This window comes from Podarcis raffonei, chromosome 15, assembly GCF_027172205.1.
Source record: "Podarcis raffonei isolate rPodRaf1 chromosome 15, rPodRaf1.pri, whole genome shotgun sequence".
Classification (NCBI taxonomy): Eukaryota; Metazoa; Chordata; class Lepidosauria; order Squamata; family Lacertidae; genus Podarcis; species Podarcis raffonei.
Genome location: NC_070616.1, coordinates 15,857,693 through 15,868,587, shown reverse-complemented (window position 1 = coordinate 15,868,587; position 10,895 = coordinate 15,857,693). Strand labels below are relative to the sequence as shown.

Below are 10,895 nucleotides of genomic sequence, written 5' to 3'. Positions count from 1 at the left end.
TCAATCACTACATAATTATCTCTGTCAGCAAGCTGCCAACAGAAGACAGTCAGTCCGCCATGATCCTCCCTGGAAGTCCCAGATCTTTGTATACTATCCCAAATGTGGTCACACCATAGATTTGTATGATGGCGTTGCTAGTATAGACTGTTGATAGGAAAACACTTTCAATATCATGTGCGGGTTTTTGTAACTTGGGTTGCGTTCTGAAGCTTGTCAATTGTTCATTGTTAAGTCGTGATTTGAGGCTCTCCTGGGTGTGCCTCTCCTCGCAGGTAAAAGGTACTGTCCTTCCCCCCCCATCCTGCTCTTGCACTTCCAGGCGGTCTGCAGAAACTCCTTCCAAAGCCTGATGAGGCCAGACATCACGAAGGTCGAGCTCCTGAAGGATGTGGAAAGCAAGCAGGACCTGATCCTCCGCCTCGTGGCTCATGACATCGAGGACAACCAACCTGGCAGGGCCCCTCACCTCAGTGATATGGAGATCGACGGGGAGGAGCAAGTCTTGAAGGAGCACAGATCCTTTTACTTTGAGGTCCCGCCTGCGCCCAAGCGGCGTGAAAGCTCACATTCCACGGTAAGCAAATGGCTCAGGGAAGGAAGAAATGCAGCCCACAGCTGTGTCCTCCTAGCTGACGGAGAGTCGCCTCTTGATCCACAGGGGCTCAGGGAAGGTCTGGACCAGGGCTGACTTTAGCAGATGTGGCGCCGGGGTGCAAATATCCGCCCAGCACCCCCAAATTACCACGGATAGTGTTGGGGTGGCTATAGCTGTGCACTGCCAACCATGGGGGGGGCGCAACTCTCCCCCATGCCACTGCAGGAGAGCGATCCTCACAGAGGCTTGGGAGTAAAGTTGCGCCCCTCCCAAGCCTCTGTGGGAGGAGAGTGCAGCTTCCCTCCCAAGCCTCCTCGGGAGGAGAGCGATCCCTGCAGAGGCTTGGGAGGGAAGCTGCACGTCCACCAGCCTTATGGTTGGCGGGGTGCAGCTGGCAGGCTTGCAGGGAAAGGGGAGGCCTCCGGCAAAGCTGCACAGCTCCCCCACTTGCTGGGGCGCCCCTGAGAGGCTGGCACCGTGGCGCAACACATCACTAAGCCCTATGGAAAAGACGGCTCTGGTCTGGACTCAGGTCAGGATCCTTGGAAGTCTGGGGGAAATGGGAGGGACACTAGTAGGACCAAGGACATAAGGACGCAAGAAGAGACTACTGGATCAGGCCAAAGGGGACTCATCTAATCCCACATCCTGTTGTCACAGTGGCCGACCAGATACCTGTGGGGAAACCCACAAGCAGGATTCAAACACAAGAGCACTTCTCCCCTCCTGTGGCTTCCAGCAACCAATACTTAGAAGCATTGCTGCCTCCAGCCACAGAGGCAGAGTATAGCACACATGTCTAGTGGCCGTTGATAGCCCTCTCCTCCACAAATTTGTTCAATCTTTTTTAAAGCCGTCCAAGTTGGTGGTCATCACTGGTCATCACCAGGGCTGAAGAGCAGGGTTAGATGCAGCGGGGGGGGGCATTCTCTCTGCATAGCCATTAAACAGTGTGCTGCCCAGGCAAGAAATTAGCAGAAAACAGATATCACAGCAGGAAAACAGGAAATGTTGGAGGGTATGGAGATTTGTGACGCTCCCCCCCCCCCCGAAGCCAAGGATATAAGTAACTATACGATCTTTAGATGACATCTGAAGGCAGCCTTGTATAGGGAAGGTTTTTAAAAAATGTTTCATGTTTTATTATGTTTTTATATATGTTGGAAGCCACCCAGGGTGGTTGGAACACCCAGTTGGATGGGCGGGGTATAAATAAAACAACGGAATAGGATATCCTTATTTTCATTGGAGAAACGTTGAAGGGTGTGCAACATTAACAAACAACCAAAAAATAACAACTTAAGCACTGTTGAATCCACAAAAACGCCCTCCCGACTCTCAGGACTCATAGTTGGATTCCCCTCAGTTCATCAGAAGACACACACGCATAATGACTGTGGCAGCAATTCCCTCTGGAAAGAGCTTTGAAGGCTCCAAGGGCTGGAGGGTGGGGCAAGTCAGGTGGGAAAAGCCATTTTAAATTGCATTTTAACCTGTATTTTAAATTGGTTCTCCCCCCCTCCCATTATGTTTTTATTGTGATTTTACTGGTGTTAGCCGCCCTGAGCCTGGCTCTGGCTGGGGAGGGCGGGTTATAAATATAAATTATTATTATTATTGCCTGATGGTCAGCACAGTCTCTCTCCCCTCAGGATGCAACCTAAGAGTCTAAGCTTTAAGGAGATAGTGAAGTTGGCAGAGAGGTCAAAGGGACTCTGGGGGTCCCTTGCTGTGATGTGTTCTAACCTCATATGGTCTAGCCTAGGGCTGCCATACGTCTGGATTTTCATGGATATAGCCGGAATACGGCAGTGTCTGGGAGGAAATCGCTGAAACCCATGTTGGAAGTCTAGATTTTGTTTAGCTCAGCAACTTCACTCCCACCCCCAATTCACTTTTTGAAATACAGTCATACCTTGGAAGCTGAACGGAATCCATTCCAGAAGTCCGTTCGGCTTCCAAAACATTCGGAAACCAAAGTTCGAAAGCTCCTACAGCCAAACTGTCAGACGTTTGGGTTCCAGAGAACGTTTGCAAACCCGAACAATCGCTTCCGGGTTTGCAGCGTTCGGGAGCCAAAACGTTTGACTCGCAAGGCGTTCGGAATCCAAGGTAGTACAAACTGTATGGCAATCCTGTCTAGCCCTATCAGCAAGCTGCGATGCAACCAAACTTCCAACTGTTCTGAGGTTCCCCTCCCCCCCTCTCGCCCTCAACTAGCGCATCCCAAGCGATCCTCTCCTGACGAAGACCCCCAGCAGTGCGAGCCGGAAGAAGAGTTTGTCCCTGAGCAAATGCTGCCCCCCTTTGACCCTGTCCAGCAGCAGCGGTGAGGCCAAAGAGAAGAAGGAAGGCCCCCCTATCCCACAGATTGAGGTCACAGCCCAGTCCACGACCAGCCAGGTGCAGATGGTGAGTCCGTGAGGGAATATGGCCCCTCACCTCTAGAGAGAGACGGGTGTGTTCCCCGGGAGCAGGAGGGTCCCCTAGGAAAGAGGGGGGACCCCTTTATCCTTTCATTACCCAGTTTGTGGCCCACCCCAAGCCCCCCAGCAGGAGGGTGATAGAGAAATCAGGTCAGATAAGCCGTTAAAGTGAAACACGGCGGACATTTTAAAAAGAAAGATCCGTTGTACCGTAGGCATCCATTTGGAATACAGGAACTGGGAAATCTTTTCATTAATGTGAAATAATATAGTGGTACCTCGGGTTACAGACGCTTCAGGTTACATACGCTTCAGGTTACAGACTCCGCTAACCCAGAAATAGAACCTCGGGTTAAGAACTTTGCTTCAGGATGAGAACAGAAATCGTGCAGCAGTGGTGCGGCGGCAGTGGGAGGCCCCATTAGCTAAAGTGGTGTCTCAGGTTAAGAACAGTTTCAGGTTAAGAACGGACCTCCGGAACAAATTAAGTTCTTAACCCGAGGTACCACTGTATTTAATAATGGGTGTAATTAGAGGTTTAGTTAGAGGTCTGACCCTTCAGGACTTGAAAACTCAGGTGGTTTCACCTGGGAAAAGTTGCTCAGTTCTGGATATGGGCTATTTGTCCATTCAGCTGTTTGCAGAGCTGCACGATTTCTGTTCTTATCCTGAAGCAAAGTTCTTAACCTGAAGCACTATTTCTGGGTTAGCGGAGTCTGTAACCTGAAGCATATGTAACCTGAAGCGTATGTAACCCGAGGTACCACTGTATTTTTAAACAGCAGCCTTGCTATTTAAATTGACCTATCGTGCAAGAATATCCCGGAAGAGAGATTCATAAAAATGAATATACTGAAAGGTGGATTTTATTTATGAATTGTCGGAGCAACAAAATTTAGAGATGGTATCCTGCCCTACACTTCTTGTCCACTGCTCCAAATGCAAATTGAAACATAGGGAGTGGACGATGCTGGGATAGCTCAGACTGTAGAGCATGAGCCACGTAATCTCAAGGTTGTGGGTTCGACTCCCGCAGTTGAGACAGATGACCTTTGTGGTGAACTGCAATTCTATTATTCTAAGACCTGTAGAATGTCTGGGTCCAATCTTGATTTCAATACTAGCAGCCTCATACCTCTATTTCCCAATAATTCCAAGATAATCCCATAAATCAGTGCTCTTCTGAAACCAGTGGCTAAAAGACAGCATCATTTAAAAGGTCTGTCATCCTTAAATGGTGTCCGATTGATCTCAGGAACCATAGTGCAAAATTTGGTTGCGATCACTTAAGAGCTGTCCAAATGTGAACAGAAAGACAACTTTCCAAAATAAAAAATAGGTTTTCATAATAAAAATAGCAGTGAAAATGATTACTGGGCACATGGCTTTTGAGGGAGTGGCTTATAGCTAAAAAACAAACCAACTGCAAAACAAGATGCATAAAATGAGGAAGGGGATTTGTCCTCCATGCATGCCTCACCCCCCACTTTCCTGAATTATGTGTTGACTTTGAGAGCTTAAAATGAAGTCCTTACCTTTTCCTTTCCGCAGGATGCCCAAACCACCAATATGCCGAGCCCGCCCATCACCGAAACAGAGGAGAGCAGCCCTGTCACCTTTTCCAGCAGCACCCCCCGCACAACCAGCGTGGGGCCTTCATCGACCTCCGACAGGTTTGAGGGCAACATTTGTTGGTGGGCTGGGCTTTGGAGAGCAGGGGCACTTTTCAGGACTTGCATGTGTTTCTTCACACACAGGCAATGGTTCCCCATTGAACTTCAGGGTTGGTTGGTTTTTTTCACTTGCACTGTTGGGGGCAGTGAAGCTCTCAATGCCAGCTGCTGGGAATTGAAGGTGGGGAGACTGCTGTCGGCAGCAGAGTGTGGAAGCAGGCCTCCCTCGACAAAGCGGTGGCTTTGTAACCACTTGGCAAGCTGGTCTTTTAGCGTGGCACAGCAACAAAACCACTAGAGCATTTGCAAAGCTAAGCAGGGTCCGGGATGGTTTCAAATTGGATGGGGCACCACATGTTGAGATTCCTGCACTTAAGGGGGCTGGACTGGATGACCCTCGGGGGTCCCTTCCAACTCTACGATTCAATCCAGCCCCCGCATCCAGTCCAAAATCCATACAAGCAAATGGTGAAGGTCACAGGCCACCCACTTGCCCAGTGGTTTCTATGTGTGCCATGGTAAGATCCCGCTTGCGGGAACCACCACCCGGATGCCTGCCTCATGCTTGGGCTTTGCACCTATTGAGGCCACGATCCAAACAGGCTTTGGCAGAGGGGCAAACTCCAGGCCACTGTGCAAATGGGGAGAGGACACATTACAAGCGCAGCATTTTAACCAAGCCCTTTCTGTATCTGTTTCAGTGATAGAGAGAAGATTCTGGATAAAGGTGACTATTCATTCTGTCGCTTTGGGGTTTGATACAATTGCACTTCTGTGTTTAAATCCTGCGTTGCAGGGAGTTGGACTAGATGATCCTTGGGCTCCCTTCCAACATTACCATTCTATGGTTCTAGAATGGCTGCTCCTTAGAAGCTGCCCTGTGCAGAGCCCCACATGGGGGCTGGGGTGCCAAAGGGGGTCTCAGGCCTCTAGACCTGGCCCACAGGCCTCCTCCAGGCACACAACTGCGAGAAGGATGCCCCCAAAGGGAATCAGGACCCAGTGAGTTGTGGGTACAGTTTTCATGGGGGGAGGACATGGGCTGGCAGGGAGCGCCTGTCTATGGGGCCAGAGCCACCTCAACCTGTTGAGGTCGCTTGCAGCACACCCACACCCTTGGCTTGCATTGTAACACAGCCATTTCTCACCTGTTTTCTTCCAGCTGCAGTCGAGATGCACCTCTCCCGGGACACCGAAGCAGTCTCAGGACCCTTCGAGGTAAATTGCCATAGCATGTTTGTGGAGAGGAATGAGACCCTGTCCACAGAGATCACTCAGGCTCAGAGATCTGTACTGGTTGACAATTTGCTACAGGGACACATATATAAAGCCCTTAAGAACTTAGGACTGGGCAGGAAAAGGGTCTCTCTGGGCTTATCCACACTCTTTTCAGGTACGGTCTGAACTTAGAAGCTCTGTGTCAGAGTGCTTCACCCCCCTGCTCTGAAGCAGTGTTTCCCAAACTTGGGTTTCCAGCTGTTTTTGGACTACGATTCCCACCATTCCTGACCATTGGTCCTGCTAGCTAGGGATAATGGGAGTTGTAGTGCAAAAACTTGGGAGACCCAAGTTTGGGAAACGCTGCTCTGGTGCTTTCCCCTGTGAAAACTTGCTCTTTAAAGCTCAATAGGAGTAAACGGCAACCTGCTTAAAATCTGAATTGATGTTTGCCCTGATTGAGTGCTAAAGAGTGGGTTTTTGCAGTGAAAACTCCAAGGCAAGAAACAAAAAACCATGCTTAGACACAGAGCTGTGCCTGGAAAGAGCAGAGCAAAAGATAAGTGTGGATAAGCTCTCTTTCTCTCATCCTGCAATGGACTTGATTATCCTGACTTAGGACAAGGACATTTTATGTGCCCCTCTCTCCTATTCCCTCCTGACCTCTTCCTCCTTTCACAGATCATGTCTGTTTACCAGGACGTTCCAGAGTATGTCATAGAGTACGAAGCACGTAAGTTTTCTTGCTGCCAGTTTCGGGGTGTGGACGTCACTTTTGTCCCTTGAACAGTGGTTGGGGGGCAGGCCACGCCAGGCCACCTCCCTCCTTATGGATGTGGAACAGGGAGGCTTCCAGCATGACATGGACATGTCCACATCAGGGAACCACAAAGTGGGTTTATGTTCAGTAGTCCCACCCACATACCTAGCCTTGCTCAGGAATTTGAAAACAACAACCCCAAAATCAGTGGAGTTTTGAAACCGGTGGTTTAAATTGCTGTGTTTTTTTGAAGGTTCCATCCACCATCTTGAGTCAAAATGGCAACCAAGACCCCCCCCCCCCCCACAAATGGCTCCTTAATCTCAGAAACCAAAGTAGTTTCCAAAGTGGGCAATATCACCATCTGGGTGTGTGTGTACCATCCTCTGGGGGCCCTAAAAGCCAAGGGGGTGGCAGGTGGCGCAAATGATTATTAGTCTTTGAGAAGCTGCTATCACTACATCAAATTCATCAGTTTTTTGTTGAATTAATAAAACTAAACCCGTTTTTGGATTTAGAATAAAGGTGTGATTAATTGTTACTGTTTTGAATTATTTTGTTATTAGCTTCTCTAGTGCGTCATGCAAACCACTATTCTGAATAATGCTTTGTATAGGGTAGGGGGAATCAGGGATATGTTTATGCAGGGGGTGGTGGCCAAAAGAGTTTGGGAACCACTGTCTTAAAAGGTGTGCAAATGCATAGCAGATAAGCAAACAAGTTTCCAAAATATATAGGAGATTAAGTTTATTTAAAACATTGATAGACACACCCCATGCCTTCCTATTTTAATCAATCCAAGACAGCTTACATCATTTTAGATTTAAAAAACAAACATTAAAAACCTGAACAATTGAGGGGGCGGAGGAAACAAGAATAGGTCAAAATTTACGTAAATTTTGGCGGTGTAAAAATGAAACAAAACCCAGACACTCAAGCAGCCAAATGCTTGTCTGATGCAAGACAATTGAGGGTCTCGGCTGCCCGGAATTTGTTGCCTGCATTGCTCTTCATCTAACGGGATATTGCTGGACTCCAAATCCCATTAGCTCATGGGGCCAGTGTGACTGACAGCTGTGGATTATGGGAGTTGGAATACACCCTTGCTCCCACTTGATGCACTCACAGGGGCTGTGAGTGGCAGGTTGACTCCATGACTCCATGACCAACCTCTGTTTTGGCTTTTCAGATCAAGAGGGAACTGCCACTGAGCAGCAACCGCCACTCCAGCAGAAGCCCTCCGTCTTCGAGAAAGTCTCCAACGCCTTGTCCAGAGTTTTCTCCCGAACGTCCGCCAGCAGCCTGACCCACCCCAGTACGTCCCAAGAGAAAGTCCCCAGCGACCAGGCCATGACCGAACCCAGTACATCCCAAGAGAAAGTCCCTGGCGACCAGGCCTGATGACCAAACTCCTCCTACTCCTCCTCCTCCTCCACCTTTATACAGCTGAGAGAATAAATATTTTCTTCAGAAACGGAGTAGCCCCTGACTTTACTTGCAGGGGGCATAGCAGGGAAATGGAGCCGCCCGACCCCTTCTTGAAGGGAGGGGGAGCTCGTCTGGCTTCTGTGCTACATGCAGAGAAAATGGGGGCCAGGGGAGAAGTTGGTGGGCTGCAGATAGGGGAACCCCTGTCTGTTGCATCTGACCCACAGCCAGAGCTCCCTCACCTGTTTTGAAGCTGGCACAACCTCTGGGAAGGAAAGTTGTCCCACATGGAGGAGGAGAATAATAAAAATAGGACGACAAGCCACTAGCAGGTGCCAGGCAAGCTGCAATTCCTACATTGTAGGGGGCTGGATTAGATGACCCCCCCAGACCCCTTCCAACCCTATGGATCTAGGATTCTATGAATTCTGTGGACAAGGCCGACACTTATCCATCTGTTTGGGGCCAGCCAGGCCAAAGTGGGGTGTGTGCCAGAGAAAATGCTGAACAAGGGGGGGGGATCTCACAGGGAAAGTAGGAGACAAAGGTGGATCTGAACAGCTGGCAGCCCTCCGATTCCTGGCCCCAATCCAGGTTTTCCTGGGCCATTCACCCCATTCCCCAGCTTGTCCTTGGAATCCCAGAGGGTGCACCTTCCTGAGCTCCCCAATTCTGTGCTTGTGGCAAATTGGGGCCAGTGAAGCTGAAGTCAACAGGGATAGGAGGTTCTGGTGGAAGGGTAGCCCTCCTTTTGGCATGTTCTGTTCTCTTCCTGAGCTGAGACCTCCTTGTGGGATTCCCACTTCAGTGTTCCCCATGGGGCCCCCATAACGCTCTCTGCCGTGCTAAGTCTCTAGATAGGAGGATTAAGCCAGCAAGAGGTTGCCACTTTACCCTCAGCCTGAAGGAGACACCAGTCGTAAAAGGGGAGATAGATATATATTTCTGCTTTCCAAGGCTTCCCCCTCAGGTAGGCCCAGCCCCCCGGCTCTCAGGCCTGGGACCTTTACGTTGCCGGCCAAACAACCAGCTGGGCAGCAGAGGCCTTCTTCTGCGGCTCCGGGCTGAGCTAGCCTGGCTCTGCTGGCATTTCTGCTGGGTGGCATGGAGGGCTTCTGAGGCAGCAATCTCAACAGCAGCGTTGGGGTCACGGCAGAGAGGGCGGAGGGCTGTGGGGAGACAGAAGAGGCAGGGCAGTGGGGTAGGGCCACAGTCTCCCTCCTGGGGTGGGGAGGGGATCTTCAGGGCCTGCTTTTGACCCCCTGACAGACACCTCATTCACAGTCCAGTTTCACTAATGCCACTGCCCCGCTCTGTTCCATTTAAGGCCTGAAGGACCTCCAATGGTGTCACAGGATCTTGTCTTCACAGCAGCCTGTGCGAAACCTGCACTCAGGACCCTGGGACAAGAGCAGCACACTCCCCTCCTGTGGTTTCCAGGAACCAACATTTGGAAGCATTGCTGCTTCTGACTGTGGAGGCAGAGCGTAGCTTGATAGCCCTCTCTTCCTCCATGAATCTGTCTAGCCCCTTTTCAAGCTGTTCAAGATGGTGGCCATCCCTGGCTCCAGTGGGAGGGAGTTCCATAGGAACACAAGAAGATCCTGCTGAATGAGGCAAAGGGCCCATCTAGACCAACATCCTCTTCTCACAGGGGCCAAATGTCCCTAAGAACCAAGGAACCTAGATAGGGTCTCTCTTGATATAGAGGTTCCATGAGAATATAAGGAGAACCTGACTGCTGGATCAAGCCAAAGAGTCTGGGCAGCCAGCCAGATGCCCCAAAGGGAAGCCCACAAGCCCTCTTGTGATTCCCAGGAGCTGGTTCCCTCCAGAGACGACATCACAGTTATGCCGCCATTGTGGCTAGCATCCATCATTGGCTTTCTCTCCTTCCATACTCTGCAGCTTGCAAAAAAAGTGAGAGAAAATCTCCACTTCTCCTAGCTTTGGTGCTGGCAATTGTTGCTAGAAAACAGGGGTCCCCTTAGAGCCAAGACCTCACCCCTGAGGCACTTTGCGAAAGGATGCTAGGTTCCTCGCGTATCACAGCCTCAGCATCCCCAAACTCTCCCAGTCATTTTTCACTCCGTATGTTGAAGGCTGGATGTTCCAGAGTTGCATCAAGAGATAGGCTTCAATTTGCCATTCCCACCCATAGGATACATCTGGTGGCAACACTCACCCACCAGGAGCCGGTCCAGATCCAGCTGTCGGAGGCGCTGAGCGTCCGCTGTCTTCACAAGGATTCCTTGCAGGAATAAAGGGGATGTCTGGGTCTCAATCCGGGGCAGGGTTGCCACTCATGGACCTCCTCCTCCCATCCCTGGTGCTAGGGGTGGGGGAAGGATAACCCACCCCGCCCCCACTGCCTCTAGCCTCTCCTGCAAAGAGAGAGGGGGCCATTGGTCTCCTCCTTCCTCACGTGCAGACACACACCGGCCAGCTTGCAGGCTGCGATCTGAACTCCTTCCCAGGTACAGCACAGGTACTGGGGCACATCAGCCAGGATGGCCCCCAAGAGCACTGGATTCATCTTAGCCTAGGAGAAATCGGGGGGAGGCCACATCAGGTCACCGCCCAGCAGGTCCATTGTCAAAGAATAACAGAACTGTAGAGTTGGAAGGTATCCTAAGGGCCATCTAGTCCAACCCCCTGCAATGCAGGAATCAAAGCTAAAGAATCCTTAGCAGATGGGCCATCCAAACTCTTGTTTGGAAACCTCCAATGAGGGAAAGTCCACCACTTTCCAAGGTCATGGAATCATAGAATTGTAGAATTGGCAGGGACCC

General features: G+C 50.4%; 2 protein-coding genes across 10 annotated transcripts in view; one reads left to right on the top strand and one right to left on the bottom strand.

The window, feature by feature from the left end:
• LOC128402600 (fibrous sheath-interacting protein 2-like) overlaps nt 1-8,149 on the top strand; it is a 37,250-nt gene extending 29,101 nt beyond the window's left edge. For both annotated transcript variants that reach the window (XM_053366844.1, XM_053366845.1), the window contains 7 exons: nt 323-577; nt 2,819-3,010; nt 4,576-4,697; nt 5,399-5,424; nt 5,860-5,915; nt 6,597-6,648; nt 7,865-8,149. In XM_053366844.1, coding sequence (XP_053222819.1) covers nt 323-577; nt 2,819-3,010; nt 4,576-4,697; nt 5,399-5,424; nt 5,860-5,915; nt 6,597-6,648; nt 7,865-8,076 — 915 coding nt within the window. In that variant the 3' untranslated portion in view covers nt 8,077-8,149. The remainder of the gene's footprint in view (nt 1-322; nt 578-2,818; nt 3,011-4,575; nt 4,698-5,398; nt 5,425-5,859; nt 5,916-6,596; nt 6,649-7,864) is intronic.
• Nucleotides 8,150-8,255: 106 nt separating this feature from the next.
• LOC128402601 (maestro heat-like repeat-containing protein family member 2A) overlaps nt 8,256-10,895 on the bottom strand; it is a 41,755-nt gene continuing 39,115 nt past the window's right edge. For 7 of the 8 annotated variants that reach the window (XM_053366846.1, XM_053366852.1, XM_053366851.1 and 4 more), the window contains 3 exons: nt 10,543-10,645; nt 10,293-10,354; nt 8,256-9,272 (listed from right to left, as the gene is read on the bottom strand). In XM_053366846.1, the coding sequence (XP_053222821.1) occupies nt 9,000-9,272; nt 10,293-10,354; nt 10,543-10,645 (438 nt within the window). In that variant the 3' untranslated portion in view covers nt 8,256-8,999. Of the gene's footprint in view, nt 9,273-10,288; nt 10,355-10,542; nt 10,646-10,895 lie in introns of all 8 variants that reach the window. The other variant, XM_053366849.1, reaches the window with a different exon arrangement.